This window comes from Rhipicephalus microplus, unplaced genomic scaffold (assembly GCF_043290135.1).
Source record: "Rhipicephalus microplus isolate Deutch F79 unplaced genomic scaffold, USDA_Rmic scaffold_25, whole genome shotgun sequence".
NCBI lineage: Eukaryota > Metazoa > Arthropoda > Arachnida > Ixodida > Ixodidae > Rhipicephalus > Rhipicephalus microplus.
The window spans coordinates 880,678-900,636 of record NW_027464598.1 but is presented as its reverse complement, the minus strand read 5'-3'; the positions used below and the strand labels follow the sequence as shown (position 1 = coordinate 900,636).

The 19,959-nt window shown below is 47.3% G+C and overlaps 1 protein-coding gene across 1 annotated transcript; it reads right to left on the bottom strand.

The window, feature by feature from the left end:
* Positions 1–9,768: 9,768 nt before the first annotated feature.
* LOC142786539 (uncharacterized) lies at positions 9,769–14,231 on the bottom strand. The gene is made up of 4 exons (XM_075884252.1): positions 13,535–14,231; positions 12,785–13,360; positions 11,958–12,418; positions 9,769–10,992 (listed from the first exon to the last, which is right to left on the bottom strand). Exons 1-4 carry the CDS (start codon positions 14,229–14,231, stop codon positions 9,769–9,771), a joined length of 2,958 nt encoding a protein of 985 aa, XP_075740367.1.
* Between the last annotated feature and the right edge of the window lie 5,728 nt (positions 14,232–19,959).

Genomic DNA, 19,959 nt, shown 5'->3' with positions numbered 1-19,959 from the left:
CTCGCTGGGCTTAACCTTCTTGATTTTAGAAAGGTTTAGTGAGCGTTGAACCGCAGTGCTATGAGTACAGTGAACTAGCATATACCATAAACTCGAGGTGGTTAATGGTGGGAAGTAGACCCGAAGCGCAAGCTGTAAGAAAGTGTGCGTGTGCCACCTCTCGTTTAGTCTTTGGAATGTCCGCTGGATGGCGGTGCTTCTATATGGGGAATATATGATGAAAAGATGCGAGATGGTGGTTTTTGGAGTGTGTAATAGATTGAGGAACGGACACACAGACAGATGCTTCGATGGACGCATGAATGGAGGCAGGGGCGGATGCACGTACGAGCACAGGGACAGACGCATGAAGAGACGGATGCATGGATGGGATTGATTGATGAGTGATATGTGGGGTTTAACGTCCCAAAACCACTATATGATTACGAGAGACGCCGTAGTGGAGGGCTCCAGAAACTTAGACCACCTGGGGTTCTTTAACGTGCACCCAATTTTGAGCACACGGGCCTACAACATTTCCGCCTCCATCGGAAATGCAGCCGCCGCAGCTGGGATTCGAACCCGCGCCCTGCAGTTCAGCAGCCGAGTACCTTAGCCACTAGACCACCGCGGCGGGGCAGACGGATGCACGAATGGGCGAATGGACGCATGGATGGTCACTCAGACGGGCACATGGACGGACGGAAGCAAGAACGAATGGACGGACGATTGCTTCGCCCCACTCTCCATCATTCACTCCGTGGATATGCTGTCATGTTTATCATAGATCCTTTCCTTGGCAACTTTCTGCCTAAAAGTTCAATAGATGTCTAGTCCAGACTTCTTAATCAGGCCGATTCTCCATATGCAAGTCTCCGTTTCCTTCACTTTATTCTTAACTGATAGTTCTTTACTTGCAGGCGCGTGCCGCGCTGCGTTGCTTTGACCCATTCGCGTTTGCGCGCGTCCGGCGTCTCTCCGTCACGAAAACAGGAAGACGCAGTGCTGCCTGGGTAACGCATCAATGCGAAATTAAGCATGTCGCATTTCGCGCCGGTTGCCGTCGGGCCACGCCGACGGACACTGTTCACGCCTGGCGTTGTATAGAGTGGTAGCGTTTTGCTCACGTTGCGTAGCTGTGCCCAGCGTGCGCGCGTGTCAACGCTACATTGGAGTATATTGGGCCCTTCATGATGTGATCACGGCTGTTTTGCTAGCCCCACATATACCGTATTTCGTGCTACGTGACGTCAATGGATGACGAAATATATCACTGGTGCAAACATGATCATCCTGACACGAGTGCCATGTAAGAACATGACAACATACCACGCTCTTAGCGTCCTCGCGGCCGTTTCGCTTGCTCCACATATGCTAAATTTGGTATCACGAGAGGTGAATAGATGATGAAGGTAAACGAGGCATCCATACATAATAATCATAACAAGGAAGTTGACTGATTGGTTGATATTTTGGGTTTAACTTCCCAAAACCACTATATAAATATGAGAGACGCCATAGTGGAGGGCTCCGGAAATTTCGACCACCTGGGATTCTTTAGCGTGCACCCATAACTAAGCACACGGGCCTACAACGTTGCCGCCTCATCAGAAATGTAGCCGCTGCAGCCGGGATTTCATCCCGCGACCTGCGGGTCAGCAGCCGAGTACCTTAGCCACTATATCAACGCGGCGGGCGCATGACATAGAAGTCATGTACGGCATAATGTACGTCCGCCTCGTAAGGTTGTGCTGATTTTAAAGTGACATATCAACATTTCTCAATCGTGCTTCGCATATCATCGATTTCCACTGTACGTGGGATCTGCCTTTTTTTCTTAATTTGTGCATCGCTATATTTAAGAGATAAATTCTTATGTGTTTGCATTTTGGGACGTTAGAACAATGGTACGAAAAACACCTGAGTCACTTAAGGTTTAGCGATTTGTGCTCAAGCAGGCAAAATTTCTCGGTGTATACGTAAAAAAAAAAGACTAGAAACTAGGAAAATCGCGAAGCCCATATTGCAAGTAGTGCACGGTAGCAATATACTCGTGATGGGTCCGGATCATTCAACGAGTCCAAAGTAAATTCACATGCACAGTGTGCTGCCTCGTGCGCTGACCAGCAGTCTCGAGAACATCAGCGTCGTGAACCTATTCATGGCAGCACTTTCGTCAACATAACCTCAACAAAACTTAATAAGGATGGTGTGTAAAGCGGCTCTTCGACTACCACAAAGCATTTCAACTGCGAAGCTAACAGCGCTCAAACTTCACAATACATCAGATGAGTTTGCTGAAGCGCAAGCAACTACCCAGATTAACCGCCTGCTACAGACGCCAACCGGCAGAAAACTACTTAAGAGGATCGGCCTCGGTGAACAAGTACATGCACATGGAAGAGCTAAGGAATTGTCGTGCTCAGTCAGAGTGGCACGACATATGTCTCTACCGAAGAACATGTGCCCAGTTTTACATCTTGGAGAGGTAAAGCAAAAGCCACTTACACAGATAAAAAGACAAAATATTGGAATACCGCGAGATTTATAGACGCTGCACCATATCAGACAAATGCAAAGAACATGGTGGCCGTGGTCACACTGCCGAAAAGGAAACGTTACAAGTTGTGCCTCCATAGCCCAAGCCTCTATCACAGAAGCGGAGCAGCCGCACTGACAATATTCACGGATTCGAAGGCTGCATGTAGGAATTACGAAAAAGGTAGAATATCTATGAAGGCCCTCCAAATTCTAACCAAAGCTCATAAAGACTTTCCAATTGAATACACCCAAAGCATTGTCTGGGCGCCAGGTCATGAGGGCGTCACCGGGAACCAGTTTGCGGATGAGGCAGCTCGACCCTAACACCCGTAGGCCCTAACTTTGGTAAAATTCTTCAGTATTACAGGGACAACAGAAAACTGTATCCAGCACCACATAAGAACCTCACAGCAATGGAATCGGTGGCATTACGCAGAATCCAAACGAACACATACCTAAAGTTACACAGACTACATGTGTTCTACCCAACAGCATACAGAGATATATGTCCGTGGTGTGGGGTCACACCAACTCTGTTTCACATCACGTGGGAGTGTACACATCACAATGAAGAAGACTACAACATGAACAACACAGAGGAACAATGGGAGGCACTGCTGTCCATCTCGGCCATGGCTGATCAGCGTTGGCTGGTCCAACGGGTAGAGATGATGGCTAGGGCCAGCGGAGCCCTGCAGTAGGGGCCCGACCATTTAAAATGCTCCGCGTAAGGTGCAAATAAAGTTTTATCTCTCTCTCTCTCCCTCCCAAGTACATTGATAAATACCAGACTTCAACGCCACCTTGAACAAAATAACTTGTTGCCAAACACTATCTTTGGTTTCCGCTCGAACCTTTCGACACTGGACATCCTTCTGCTTAAAAAGGAGGAAGTACTAAGAAATGTTCCAAAAGCAGGAGAAAGCATTGTCATGGCCATCGACCTAAAAGGCGCTTTTGACAACGTAAGCCATAATGCCATATTAGATGGGTTAGCAGCGACAAACTGCGGTCAAAGGAAGTACAAATATGTACAAAACTTCCTTGCTAAAAAAACTGCTGTTATCAGATTAGGAGAAGACGAATCCAATGTCTTCCACCCACCGAGCAAAGGCACACCACAAGGCGCTGTGACCTCACCTACGCTTTTCAACATAGCCATGATTGGTCTAGCCAAAAAACTGGAAGGTATTCCCGACATCCGACACTCCTTCTATGCGGATGACATCACTATATGGACAACCAAGGGTAGCTTGGCAGAAAAAGAATAGCGGCTTCAACTGGCAGCTAAAACCATCGAAGATTACACTAAAGAAAGGGAACTTCAGTGCTCAGCAGACAAATCGGAACTCATTCGGTTCTCCAAGAGTAAAAAACAAAGGACAGACCCGAGCGTCCGCCTTGAGATCAAGCTAGACGGCAATATTATTCCAGAGAAAACAACCGTTCGAATCTTAGGGATGTGGTTACAGTCCAATCAGCGATGTCTCCACACACTGAATATGCGTAAACGAACAGCTCAACAAATTGTTCGTATGATAGTTCGAATAACGAACAATCGTGCTGGACTGAAAGAAAAAGACGTGCTTCGTTTGTTAGAGAGCTTAGTCATCAGCAGACTAACATACTCGCTACCCTAGCACAACATGAATAGAGAAGAGAAAGAAAAAGCAGACAAAATAATAAGGATGGCGTATAAAGCGGCTCTGTGACTACCAAAAAGCACTTCAACTGTGAAGCTATAAGCGCTCGGACTTCATAATACATTTGATGAGTTGATTGAGGCACAAGTAACCACCCAGATTAACCGCCTGCTACAGACGCCAACCGGCAGAAAACTTATTCAGAGGATCGGCCTCGGTGAACAAGTACAGGCACATGGAAGAGCTAAGAAATTGTCGTGCTCAGTCAGAGCATGGTACAAAATATGCCCCCTTCCGAAGAACATGGACCCAGTTTTACATGCTGGAAGACGTAAAGCAAGAGCCGCTTACATAGATAAAAAGACAAAATATTTGAATACGGCGAGATTTACTGACGCTGCACCATATCAGGCAAATGCAAAGAACATGGTGGCCGTGGTTGCAGACCGAAAAGGAAACGTCACAAGTTGTGCCTCCATAGCCCAAGCCTCTATCACAGAAGCGGAGGAGATAGTGATCGCGCTGGCAATCAAGGAGCGCAGGGAGCGAAAAGCCCCAATGACAATAATCACAGATTCGAAGGCTGCATGCAGAAATTTCGAAAAAGGTAGGATATGTATGAACCCCTTCCAAATTCTGATCAAAGCTCGTAAGGACTTCCCAATTGAATACACCCAAATCATTATCTGGGCGCCAGGGCACGAGGGCGTCCCCGGGAACCAGTTTGCGGATGAGGCGGCTCGAGGCTTCACAAATTACCGAGCTTCCTTGCACACTGCAATAGAGGATCCAACGCCCCTAGACTCTAACTTTGGTACAATTCTTCAGTATTACAGGGACAATAGAAGAGTGTATCCAGCACCACATAAGAAACTCACAGCAATGGAATCGGTGGCATTACGCAGAATCCAAACAAACACATACACGAACTTACACAGGCTGCATGTATTCTACCCAACAGCATACAAAGATATATGTCCGTAGTGTGGGACCACACCAACTCTGTTTCACATCACGTGGTAGTGTACGCATCACAATGAAGAACACCACAACATGAACAACGCAGAGGAAAATCAGCAAGACTGCCGGTAACCCGGTCCTGGGACAACAGTGCCATGCGCATGAGCTGAACTATCTGTAAAGTAATGGGGGAAATCTTCTGCCATACTCGGGTCATCTAGCCTAGGCTTCTTCCTTCTCAATATGTTGCTCTTGTTGCGAACGCATCAGTACTGGATGCGCCATGCGAAAGGTAGAACCGTTAGGCGTAAAATTCGACAAACGTTGCGCTGCAAGGTATACGGCCCCCTTCGTGATCTCTGTAAACAGTTTCTTTTTAGATTCAGGAGAACACAAAGTGAGTTGCAGAAAAAAAAACACAACAGGAAGAGCAATCCCGACGTTCAAAATGGGAAGGCATCTCGAAATACCGCCACAGCGAGAGATGCACCGTTAGTAAAACGGCTACGTTCATTATTTCGCAAGTATATCAGCGTAAATCTCTCGCGAGCTGTTTCACGCGTGGCTGCCGGAACGCATCGAATTCGTAGGTACTTCGGGAAAAATGAAGCGGGGCATTCTAGCGTTAGCGGGCCATCTTCGGCGTACATGTGGAGTCCCCAAAGGCATAGAAAGGGCGTTTCGCAACGCAGTCCCGCCAAGTTACATACCTATTGTTAAGCTTTGTGTAGTCATTCGCATCATCGGAAATATTGCGAGCGCACCTATGAATCGGGCATATGGCGACGTTCTTATTGAAAAACGTGCAACCGATGGACTCTTTTCGTGTAGAAGGTAAGTATGTTACTTCTATAGAGTACGTTTCAGCCGTCATAAATGCTCGGCACTCGAGTCTCGGGCGTGCGCAGGCCATGCCAGCTGGTCTTCTTATGATTGTTTTAGAGCAGCATGTACTAGTGTAGCCAAAATGTAAGCAGTATGTGAGCGTCGTTGAGAAGGTAGAGCCGGCAGAGCCTGAATGAGAGGAAAATAAATATTTAAGTGCTCAATATTCCTAATATATAGTGTGCTGTTGGTACGCCAATGTCGAAAACTGTTTTGTGCTTTACTTTGTAAGAGGCAATTCGGCAGACAACTTTATTTAAAAGAAAAGTCGTGTATAATCGAGTGAAACTTCTAGAAAACGAAGAAACATTTCGCAGAAAAAATATCAAATCGAAAGCGACTAATTAGCAGGAAGGAAAGCACACCATACACCGCCCAGAGAAACTCCCATGTTAGCGGCGATCAGCATGCTTGATGATTGAGTGGATAGCTTGTTGTTAGCTTCCTTTGCGTATTACTCTACGTTGTAGCTATACATATATTCCCGTAAATACAGCAGCGCCTATCTCCGCGCAATTTGCCACTATTCCCATAACAAGCAGTGCGCATCGCTTTACAAGAGGCCTAAGCGATATAAAAATGAGAAAACCTTTTATCGAGCCACAAGAGGCGACTATTCGCTCACATGAAGGCAAAAGCATGATTACTTCCTTTTGAAACAAAGTGGTATGTACATGTTGCGTGAAATATTTTGAAAGCTTCGATAATTTTCTAGGAGATGTAACAGGAAGACGTCGAAGTACTAAGTATCTTGCATACGTAGTGGATACGCATAGCCTGAGCAGCTTCGAGAAGGAAAGTTTCGAAACATCCATTTCCAGAGCACTGTTTCCCAATGTCGTTTCCCAAAGACATGCATGCCCGTGTTCACGCAGTGAGGTGTCATTGTTCCTTTCCAGTTCGTGCCAGGTCACTGAGAGTATCTAGCACCATGAATACGCACAAGGAGCACTCGATAGCGGTAACGGGGCTATCCTTTTTTTTGTCGCTGTTAGGCATCCTTTGTTGCTACTGGTTTTGTTGTGTTCGCATACTACGCGTGATGGGTGGCTTCTAAAGAAAGCATGGCAATCGATTGCACGCTGGCATACAATGGCTTTCAAAAGAGATTGCGCAGAGCACTCATGGAGGTGGTATATCGGCGTTATCGTAGCGTTTCTTGGATGCATGCCGGGCTTAGAAGGATTGTTTGACCCTTTCAGCGTAACCTATTCACTTAAAAAAAGGAAGATCAGAAGTTTATGAAGTTCCTGTGAAAACGAACTGCAGGAACCTTTCATACCATTGCGAAATATTCATGGTTGCGGCATCTCTAGACAGCAACCACAGATGAATTTTTCCTTTCCTATTTATGTCTCTTTTTGCTGGTACTTAAGGAGGGCGCAACGTGTAGGCCAGATTCTTTCGCTTTCGTCGCGTCAACTTCGTTGAGTGGTGTGGCTATAACATATGTTATACTTGTTTCAAGGGTTCATCACAGGTATGACGATGAGTCATCAATTTATACAACTTAGAGCCCATGTATGAAATTACTTTGCTGCGGCAACGGCCGCCTCAGTTGCGCACACGCAACACGCACGCTATATCAAGGACCACGCGAAGAAAGAAGACTCTAGTGGACCTTGGCACCGGGCACTGTTCTTTCGCGAGCGGCACCGGTCGGTGTTGGTGTCGCGGCAGCTAGATTATACCTGTATATATGAACTAGTGCTACACCGCATGAACATTAGAAAAGAACACCAATCATACTACGTGTTGTAAGGTATCTGCTGCACTACTCTGCTGCAGATGCATCCCGGTACTCGCTTGGCGTGTCAGCTTGCAGTCATTGTGAAACAACTGTGTTGTTATTGTTGTGGCGCCGTGGTTACGAGATGCTTGAATTTGGAATACTCTTTCCACAATGGTGAGTGCAAGTGTTAGCAATTGCCTATAGGGCACAGCTGCTAATATTAGTGCATTTTGCCTTTAGTTTCGTTGGCCAAAGCAGAATCCCGTTGATGAGAGACACACACTGCACGCGTGCATTATTCGGCCCAAATGCTCGGTGCAGGTTTGCGTCATTAAAAACGCATGCGACTGAGAATTACAGCCTTGTTCGCGGAAGAATTTTTTATAATTATGTAATTGTTATGCAGTTTAACGTTCCTGAATAAAGAATAACAGTCTAGGAAACAAAGGTATAGTGGCACTTTGCTACTCATTTTCATTTGTGCTTTCGCCTGCCGTGGTAGCTTAGCCGCAAATGTCACGTCGCTATAACTGGAGGACCAGAGCTCGGCTTTAGTCCACTGCCGCGGCCACATTTCATGTGAACAACACCAGTCAGCTTATGTTGGTATTTACGTTAAAGAACCCCAGTTTGTTGTAGTTCATTTGCAGACCCCAACAATGCGTGCTTAAGAATACATAAGGGTTGCGGGAAGTCAAACTCCAGCAATCATATACTTTCACGCATGAAATGCGCAGTGGTATCTTGTTTCTTAGGATAATAAACAAGTTTAATCTGGCGCTTCTTTATGTTGCTGATTGAATTACTGAGTGCTATAGGTGGCCTGCAAAACTAAAAACGCATGTTCCTGCCAGGTATACATTGATGCCGATAAAAAGACATTTCTGGTGTTCAATAAAACAAGACTGTTTTGGAAGCAAGAGTTACGGTATTTATGACAAACATTTGCATTTTTGACAAACCCTTTTAAAACTTCCTGCACATAACATCTGTGGGCAACTGTGGGTGCAGGTTAGCGAGATGAGGACAGAGGACGTTCGAGGACAACGAGAGACTTTTATATACACGAAGACGGACAAGGGGATACACACAACATAAACTCACACATATATACACGCGTTCACGGTCCTACGCGAAAGGGAGTTAATGTTCTTGTTCGTCCACTCACATTCTACTCTTGGGGCGTGAACGTTGTGCTTGACCTTGAGCTCTCTGGTAGTCAGGAGGCGGTGTGCCTTGTGCTTGCGGAGTTCGTACCGAGGCGGGGCCCGGTCTAGAAGATAACCGCCAGGGGCATCCCAGTACGGTGGTCAACGCCTGGGCTTGCCTGTACACAACCGAGAACAGCGTGTCGCCGACTGCCGCGAACAGACCTGGGACAGCGTCTCGCTCCGAGACCAGAACAGCAGCTGGCCGTGACGAACGCCGCTTCAGACCAAAGTGGGGGCGAGGTGGGGCGATGCCCAGTACAGGACGCACCTGAGGACTTCAACGCCGAGACGAGGCCCGGACACGGAGGGTCAGAACGAGCAGCCGGTGCGTGGCCCGAACTTGTCCTTGCACTCTGTTCTCTGGGGTGAGGTGGGGCGATGCCCAGTCCAGGAGGCACCCGAGGACTTCAACGCCGAGAGGAGGCCCGGACACGGAGGGTCAAAACGAGCAGCCGGGGCGTGGCCCGAACTTGTCCTTGCTCTCTGCTTTCTGGGGTTAGCCGAGCTGTCCCCGTGGCTCGGGAGCCTTTCACGTGGGACGCGCACGAGCACGCGCATAGGCGCGCTCATAGTTTTACCGCTATCACCATCATGATGATTCCCGCGCACCTTGAAATACTAAATCGGCCCCGCACACCGATTTTCTACGTCAAATCATGACGCACACTCTCCAGGGCAGCGTTTTTTTGCCACATCTTCCCCCCAGTTCAAGAACAGCGAAATGGTGGGGATAAGAAGGGTAGGCGTGTTCATAGAGTAGACAACGTATTACCCGCGTCATGAGTTCTTTGTGTGTCTATACGAGTAATCGGACAGCTTAGTCAGTAGTAAGAGATGTGCGGCTAAGATAGTCGGCGCCGACATTATCTGAGCCCTTAATGTATTCTACGTGGAAGTCGTAGTCCATCAAGAAAAGGCTCCAGCGTAGCACTCGTGTGTTGATTTGTCGGGCAGAGTTGATGTATTTCAATGGCTGGTGGTCTGATTGCAAAAAAAATGGCCTGCCGTAGAGGTACACATGAAATTTCTGGACACCCCACATGATGGCGAGGCATTCTCTCTCAATTGTAGAATATGCCACTTCACGCGGTAGCAGCTTTATACTGGCGTAGGACACTGGATGCAAGAGACCATTGTGTTCTTGTAGGAGGACAGCTCCCAAACTCCGTGATGATGCGTCAGCGCGCAATACGAAAGGCTTCTCGAGGTTAGGTGCTTTCAGTATGGGTCGCCTTGACATCATTGCCTTGAGCTTTTGAAATGCATCCTGATGCTCGTCACGCCATTCCAGCTTATTAGGACTTCCTTTCTTCATGAGCTTGGTAAGTGGATGTGAAATCTCGCCATAGTTGGGCACAAACTCTCGGTAGTAGCCGGTAAGTCCGAGAAAGGCTTGAAGCTCTTTCTTACTTTCCGGCCGTTTCGCTGACACGGTTTTGTCTGATGTGTCCTTTAGAGGTTGTAGCAGCCCCTGTCCCACAATGTGACCAAGGAAGCTAGTCGTCGGGGAACCTATCTCGCTTTTCTTCGGCTTGATAGTTAAACGCGCCTCGCGCACACGTTGAAATACATGGCGTAATGTGACCATGTGTTCATCCCATGTTGCGGTCGCAACAAGAACATCATCAAAGTAGTAATAGACATTGGGAATGTCACCGACGACTTCTCGCATCAATCGGTTGAACACGGCAGGTGCAGTCTTTATGCCAAAAGGCATAACCCGGAATTGGTATAGGCCCGAGTCACAGGAAAATGCTGTAGCTTCTTTTGACGTACTGGCCATGGGTACCTGCCAATATCCTTTTGTGAAGTCAAACTTCGAAAAGTATTGACGCCCAGTAAGTCGTGCAAATATTATGTTAGCGCGTGGAATTGGTTCCGCATCCGGAACGACCACATTGTTAAGTTGACGAAAATCAATGCAGAGGCGCATCGTGCCATCCTTCTTCTTGACAACCACAATCGGCGCTTGATAAGCAGATGTAGACTTCTCTATTATGCCCAGCCGTAACATTTCCTGGATCTCTTTCTCAATAGCTTCCTTAACAGCGAAAGGTATGGGGTATTGTCGGACATGTATGGGCTGAGCGGTGGTCAATTTCAACTGGCATTCCACAACATCAGTCTTTCCCGGTAAATCAGAAAATATGTCGTGGTAGGTGGAAGGAGCTCGTTGACTTGGTTTCTTTGTTCTCTACTAAGGCTAGGTGCTACAGCCACATCCTTCCAATTCAGCGTTTGTGCAAGTGGGGCATGCAATAAATTTTTTGTGCCTTCAATTTCCACTTGATGGATTGACGTTACAGCAGCAGCTGTCGTCGTTGACGTGTCCGAGGCATTCCTCAGCTCGTACTTTTTGAGCATGTTGATGTGGAAGACAGTTGTTCTGTGACCGAGATCCACAGCATAATCCTATGGGCTTTTCTTGTCTGTCACAGTAAAGGGGCCCTTTCAAGTTAGTATCAGTTTGTTGTGATCGGCGGGTAACAGCACGAGAACTTTGTCACCCACGCTTAAGTCTCGCTTCTTCGCCTTGCGATCATAGCAAGTCTTCTGACGAACATGTGCCTTCGCAAGTTCCTGAGATGCTATTTCACAGGTTCGTTGCAGACGTTCCCGCAGTTCTACGATGTATTCATAGGTCGACTTGGTCGCGTCATCCAACTTTGGGTTAGTCCACAAGTCTCTCAAAATCGTCATTGGGCCGCGAACGTATCGGCTATAAAGCAACTCGAACGGTGAATATTCCGTACTCTTTTGTGGCATCTCCCGATACGCGAAAAGGAGGGGGCCGAGGTAGCGGTCCCAATTTTTCGGGCTTTCCCGACTCATTCGGCGGAGCATTTGCTTCAACGTGCCGTTTAATCATTCCACTAACCCGTTTGCCATCGGATGGTAAGGGGTTGTCGGTAATTGCCTGATAGATAGTAGCCGGCTGAACTCCTTCATAACCGACGACATGAAGCTTGTCCCGCGGTCGCTTACAATTTCGCGTGGTAGACCAACTCGCGACAGCATTTCCATTAGTCCTTCTGCCACGACCTTGCTTTCACTCGAAGGAAGTGCGATGGCGTCTGGATATCTCGTTGCAAAATCCACCATGGTTAGAATGTACCTGTTGCCCTTGGAAGATGTCGGTGACAAATGACCAATGATGTCAATGCCCACACGTGAAAACGGGGTCTCAATGATTGGCATGGTACCTAGCGGAGCCCCACCAACCAAATGGCGCGGGACAGTCCGCTGACAGATATCGCAGGACTTCACAAACCTCTTGGTTTCTGATTGAACACCTGGCCAGAAGAATTCGTGAAGAATACGGTCAGTTGTTTGGGATATCCCTTGGTGTCCAGCGAGGATACCTTCATGGGCTAGTTTGAGCACAGTTTCTTGCAGTTGCCTCGGTACGACCAGTTGTTCGAGTTCCTTCTCCGAGAGTAGCTTGTGCTTCCGATACAAGATACCATCTACAAGAAAGAAGCAGGTTTCGCGATTCTTTACTATTAACTTTTTACCAAGACTCTCATAACAATGCCGTAACGATGGGTCATTTCTTTGATATTCCTCAAGTGTCACTTTATCTATGATTGGGGTAGTGGCTTTCAAAACAGGTAGCCTGGCTGTGGCGCGTGTTTCTTTCACTGCTGCAGCACTATCACCTAGTGGTACTTGATCTGCGGGTCTATGAGGTGTGCAAGTTGTCTCTACTGTCGTTGGTAAGTAGCCTGAATCGTTTCCGACATCACTTTGCGTGTCGTCCGCGATGATGGGCACGGGCGAGTTAGCGAGTTTTCTGACTACATTCCCTCCACTGTAATCACGATGTCTCTCACGATGCTGTTGAGGCTTGTGCGAATATTCTAGCTCTGTAGATCGGGCACCTTCGATGTTGCCCATCACTACATCGTATAGAGGGTTCTTCATGCATTTAACTCGCACGACACCGGTGAAGAACGGTGTGTCAATAGAAACGATTGCCTCCGGCAAGTGGTGCACTGTTCTGTCAAGCAGAAAAACCAGACTTGTAGTCTCCGTAAACTTCTCTTTCGGGACAAGCTTTTTTCGTACCACTACCGTGTTGCATCCCGTATCTCGAAGTACAGATACAGTTTTGCCCTCAAGCAATCCTCTCACTACAGGCAGAGTTCCGACATCAGCCACAGTTGGGGTATGCGTCGACGTCATATTCACGATCGGGATAGTCTCCCCAGTCTGGAGTACGACGTACCCTTCATCCGGCTTCTCCGGTGTGTCAGCGTTGTCTCCTTCTTTGGGTGACAGCGTGCACGACGCCAACTGCTTTTCCTGGGTTCGAGTTGTCTCCATAGACAAACCGTTTCTGCCACTCGACCAGCCTGTTGCTGACTGCTTATTTCTTGTCCGAGACCAACATTCAGACGCCCGGTGCCCTGTATTATTGCACAAGAAACAGAGACTTTGGCCCTTGAACTGGCGTTTAGCAGTTTCTGCTTTACGAGCATCTGCTGAGCTCTCCTTAGATAGCTTATCCTTGCCCAAATTGAACAAATCTTGGGCTTCCAGAAATCAGTCTGCGTTCTGCGCTAAAGAGTGCAATTTCTTACAGTTCCTCTCCTTCAGAAATACCCTCAGGGTAGGTGAGTATCCCTTCATGAACTGTTCTGAAATCATTACGTCGCGAAGAGCGTCATATGTTTTCTCGACATTTGCCAGCTTCATCCAACGGTCGAAATGACCTGCTATGCGAGAAGCATAATGGAGCCCCGTCTCCTTGTCCTCTGGTCTCGCCTTGCGAAATTTCTCACGGTATCCTTCAGCCGTATACCAGAATCGTAACAGCAATGTTGCCTTCACCTCATCATAGTCGGTGGCGGAAGCAGAGTCAAGTCGACTAATCACGGATAACGCCTCTCCCGTCAGGCACAAGCTGAGCGAAAAGGCCCATTTGCTCCGAGGCCACTCCTGAGACACCGCGACGCGCTCAAAACGCTGCATATATTCGTCGAGGTCGTCTCGCATCTCGTTGAACGGTGGCAATAGCTTGTGCGGGCCACAGCTATCCATTACAGCTGGGGACGCTGCGTCATCGCTTACCGGTCTCCCTATCTCTCCCGCGTTCGAACCAGTCTTCTGCTCTTGCAACTTTAGCTTCAACAGCAAAACGCGCTCCTCGGCTTGCAGCCGTCTTTCCTCCAGTGCTATCTTTTCTCGCTGCTCGTCGCGAACTTGCGCACGAAGGTCCCTTTCGATAACGCGCTCCGCGTCAACCCATTCCTGCAGTGCCGATCCTGTTAGACCCATGTCCGTTCCGATCGCGTGCAATTTCTCTAAATCCATCGGTTCGTCCCGCCCGTCTGGCTCTCGGCAAGAAGGTAAAGCCGATCTATCCTGAAATCTTCTGATCCTGGCAGGCTCGCCAAAAATTTGTAGGCAACTGTGGGCGCAGGTTAGCCAGATGAGGACAGAGGACGTTCGAGGACAACGAGAGACTTTTATATACACGAAGACGGACAAGGGGATACACACAACATAAACTCACACATATATACACGCGTTCACGGTCCTACTCGAAAGGGAGTTAATGTTCTTGTTCGTCCACTCACATTCTACTCTTGGGGCGTGAACGTTGTGCTTGACCTTGAGCTCTCTGGTAGTCAGGAGGCGGTGTGCCTTGTGCTTGCGGAGTTCGTACCGAGGCGGGGCCCGGTCTAGAAGATAACCGCCAGGGGCATCCCAGTACGGTGTTCAACGCCTGGGCTTGCCTGTACATGACCGAGAACAGCGTGTTGCCGACTGCCGCGAACAGACCTGGGACAGCGTCTCGCTCCGAGACCAGAACAGCAGCTGGCCGGGACGAACGCCGCTTCAGACCAACGTGGGGGCGAGGTGGGGCGATGCCCAGTCCAGGACGCACCTGAGGACTTCAACGCCGAGACGAGGCCCGGACACGGAGGGTCAGAACGAGCAGCCGAGGCGTGGCCCGAACTTGTCCTTGCGCTCTGTTCTCTGGGGTGAGGTGGGGCGATGCCCAGTCCAGGAGGCACCCGAGGACTTCAACGCCGAGACGAGGCCCGGACACGGAGGGTCAAAACGAGCAGCCGGGGCGTGGCCCGAACTTGTCCTTGCTCTCTGCTTTCTGGGGTTAGCCGAGCTGTCCCCGTGGCTCGGGAGCCTTTCACGTGGGACGCGCACGAGCACGCGCATAGGCGCGCTCATAGTTTTACCGCTATCACCATCATGATGATTCCCGCGCACCTTGAAATACTAAATCGGCCCCGCACACCGATTTTCTACGTCAAATCATGACGCACACTCTCCAGGGCAGCGTGTTTTTACCACAACATCGTTTCACATTGCCCTCAAGGTCAGTCACCTATCATGCTTTTGCACTGCATCTGTGTTCACGCCACCTTCGACCAAGCAACGATGCGATGTGATGACGCCCTCGTGTGGCGTTACGTCACGTGACGGCGCTGTGATGTCAAAATGATATCACAAATTTTGGGAATCTTTAGCGCCACTATGACGTCACATTGTGATGTCATATCTCGATGATCTTTTGTATCACTTTTCCCCGACGTACGGGAGGCCGACGGTCTAGCTTTGGCATTGATAACGGCAAACGCGTCCGGAATATTGCAGAGGAGCAGTGCCACCCAGCTAACAATTCGCTTTTTTTCCCGCTCGTCAATTCCTTTTGATTTTCATTGGCAAGCACATAGACAGGTTGACAATTATTACTTGGTTTTTTAATTGTTATTATTGGTGATTAACGTCGAAAACCACCATATGATTATGGAAAAGAACGTCGTACACGGGTCTGGATATTTCGATCAGCTGGGGTTATTTAACATGCACCTGAGTCTAAGCACATGAACCTCGAAGATTCTCGCCTCCATCGAAAATTCGGTCACCACAGCCGGGATTCGATCCCATGACCTGCGGGTTTGCTTGGCTGTCTACCGGGCGCAGTGGTCAAGTGGTTAAAACACTCGGCTACCCCGCCACGGTGGTCTAGTGACTAAGGTACTCGGCTGCTGACCCGCAGGGCGCGGGTTCGAATCCCGGCTGCGGTGGCTGCATTTTCGATGGAGACGGAAATATTGTAGGCCCGTGTGCTCAGATTTCGGTGCACGTTAGAGAACCCCAGGTGGTCTAAATTTCCGGAGCCCTCCACTACGGCGTCTCTCATAATCATATACTGGTTTTGGGACGTTAAACTCCACATATCAATCAATCAAAACACTCGGCTGCTGACGTTTAGGTCGCGTGGTTGAATCCCAGCCGAGGAGGCCCCTTTTTTTATACAGGTGAGAATGCTTGACGCCCGTGTGCTTAGATTTAGGTGCCCGTTAAAAAGCCCAGGTGGCCGAAATTTCTGGAGCCCTCCACGACGTCACCTCTCATAATCATATGGTGGTTATGGAAGATTGAAGCCCGAAATTTATTGTTATTTAGTTTTCTCGCTGTTACGGGCGACGTGCAGGAGGCGCTCCTGAGCGCACTTGCTGGCTGTTGATATAGACATCGAAGCAGAGGCCGAAAATTTCAGTTTTTACTTAAATAGCGAATGCTTTAAAATCACCTCTCTGGGGACTTGGGGCAACTTTTTCCAGTCATGTAACACAAGCAGCAATCTGAACATCAGTGGGTGTTGACCACGAAAGTTTAGCTGTGATTCACAATATTGATTTTCACCTGGTAATTTTGAGAAGCTTTATACCAATAACTTTAGGCCTGCATGGCATTAGCAACTTGTAATAGTGCAATTCAATTGATTCATCATGCCAGTATGAGTAGCGGTTTTCTGAACATTCTAGCAACACCTTATTGAAGAACGATTCTAGTCACACATTGCGCAACAGTATGGGGGAAGAAAGCTGAAGCCCAACGCAGTTCAAACAATTTTTTACCACCGACCCCTGGTGAAGCCCAGGTAGCTCTCTTGGCATAACACATTGTATTCGTTCCATTGTTAGCCCAAATGTTGAGAGATGTACGATGTCCTGAATAGAGTGAGCTGTAAGGCTGAAGAAAAGGCTCCCAAAAGAGAACACATCGTAGGAAAAATAGCGAGCAAATAACTCCGCGAAAGGATATTATATAAAGCAGTCAGGTACGCTTTCTGCATTCATAATATGGAATGTTTTATTGAAGACTATGGCTCCTGTTCTGTCGTTGCAGGCTGCTTTTCCAAAAAAAACACTAATTAAGGTTAAACTTCTGTTGATGCATACTTTAACAATTGTAAACCATTGTGACGAACGCTGTGGTAACGAAAGTTACCTACACATCCAGGAACTTGTCGTTGTTTTCAACGTTGCGCGTCTTCCTTGCCGGAAAACATGTCACGCGTCCTTCGATAGAGAGCATAGCTCAAGTCGTCTCATGATTTATCCACTTTTCACGTCATACTATACAATTTCTTTTTATACTTACAAAAATAGTCACTATGAAGAATGCACGACGTATACCAGGTAATGATATATAGTCTGTGCCACTGCAGGCCCTCATGCTGTGAGCATATGAAGCCGGGGGGGGGGGGGGGGGGAAGAGATCTCTGTTGGTTCATGTGCGTCAGAGACGTCGGAACTTGGGGGCTTTTGATGAGATTTTCAACGTAATTGGTAGAGATGAGCTGACAGGAGCACTGCCGGAAGTAATTAATCTGAGGAGAGGGTGTGCGCTTGTGTTGCGTCGTTTGCTGCAATCGTGTGACAAGCGTTTCAGCGGATATTGAAAGACTGTCAATAAAAAAATGAAGGGGGGCTAGTGTCAACGTGATGTGCTGGGCGGAAAATTACCTTTTTGTTTTACATAATCTTTTGAGTAATTTCAAAGTTTCTGATGAAATTAGCAATGAGTATGGAAAGATTTCAGAGAAACGAGAGAAAGAAGAGCTAGCGCAGAGTTTAACGTGTAAGGTGGAACATATTTCAGTTCAATAAGTCGCGATATAGTTGCGTAGTCGTTATCTACACGACACTACCCAAAATGTATTGTTGTAGAGTTGCTAAAATACAATTTCCCAGCCAGGGTCATGTCTAACTTCACTAATGAAGTCTCCGATGTCAATGAGGCTAACCAGATATATTATATTCATCACCTCACCACTCAGCAACAACTTCTTGAGGCGGCTCGTTTGCTATAGCGGCCCTTAGATAGTCAGCGAACAGTCAACAAAACGAAAATGACGCTGAACACCCAGATTAGCAACTTGAGGTTAACAGCGCGAAAATGACAAACGGTAGAGAGGAAAAGGACGAAACAAGCGCGCTCACTTCCTTCCAACTGAAATTTTATTGATAGGAAGGCTACTATATACCTTGTGAACAGAAAAAAAAACAGTGGAAAAAGATGACAGATGCAAAGAGACAAAATCACGTCAACAATCACTGAGCTTGCTATGTCGACACTCGCACCCCAAAAAAGAGAGCTTTCTTTCTGACAGTGCCACTGATGGCATGCTTACCCACGCACTCCTCTCAAGTGCCATCTCAGCAGCCTACAGATTACACGCTCAGCAGCAGCCGTGTTGATGGTGACAATAGCCGGCTCGTCATAAGAAACTTGTCGACCGCAAGTGGGTAATCATTTTAGAATTGCCGTCAACTAAAGCCTCCTCCACCAATTCCCTCATTGTCACAGTATCTGTTTTCGAACTTTCAGAGACTCTCCTCGCCCTGGTGTTCACAGCAGACTTCTGTCACAACATATTGCGCTTTTTTTCTATGCTAGATTGTTTCGACACAATGCAGTATTCTGTATTTTTCATTTCAGCCACAGAGAGAAAACATATGCGCTTTATGTACCACGATTATTTCTGGCTGAACTGTGAGGTCAAGGAAGAAAAGTGAGGACCTGTTATCTTCGGCTGACCTTATATACGCCTCCACAATTTGGCTAAGGAAATATCTTTGCGAGCTCTAAAATATACAGGACTGAAATTTCTGACAATACAAATAAACCATTGAGCATCGTTTATAACATAAAGCTAAATTGTGATTCAAGGTAGATCATCCTCCTCCGAGCACAATTGAGTATGTAGGGTTTCGGTGCAAGCGGAATCAAATCAATTTCTCCGGAGCTGTACCTTCACGTTCACAAAAGTGAAGTGGATAAAAAACACTGCAAGTTTTTAACATTATATTTCTTCGAGCGACAAAAAAGGGTCTTTTTTCCCATTTAGACTTGATAAAATACTTTTGAAGTACTTATGGTCGTTTCTGTTCAGCATAAAGCCACTGCGTTAGCAAGCTTGGTGTTGATCTGCGTGTAGATTGCGGTTTGTTTCTTTTTTCTGGTCACATATTCCTTAGATAATGTCACTTGCAAATTCTAGAACACCTTTGTTGCGCCTACTTGGTATGTGTAGGGGATTTTAAAGAAAGTACCGGCAGTCTCAATGCTCGTCGCACAGAAGTGAAAAAAGCGTGCTCACAAGACAGTTCATACAAGTAAGGCATACATGAAAGCTGAACGCTACATTGTACAGTATTCAACCACAGGGGCGCTTATTGACATTGCAAAGTATGATTGGTGCAAACATATATGCCAGGATTGAGCTTAAGTCTCGCGTGTTCATTTTTGTCACTTTTTTTACACGAATACAAAAAAGGGGTCACTATGATGTTATACACGAGTAAAATTCCCATTAGTATATATATGTTGCTTTTATTTAGTTTTCTCTAGAACCACACTTTGACCACATAGTTTTCAGAACTTTCGAAAACGTAGTCTGCACGACGTTTCAGCGTTATTGTTCATTAAAATACACGTCTTAACAGGCTGATAAAAGATCTTTTGGAATGTTGTTGATCTTGGATCGCTCGCCAAAGAGTAATTTTTTGCGTTCAGTAAGTTCCACTTTTGCTACCGCACTAACGCAGCGAAGAGAAACAACTAGTTTGCGCGTTGAGCTTACCACGCTATAAATGCGTCTTGAAATCATTGCGTTCAAGCAAACTGTCAATAAGCTGCTCGACGACATATCCAACCAAGCACCTTTCAGCAGCTTTGCGGGTGCTTT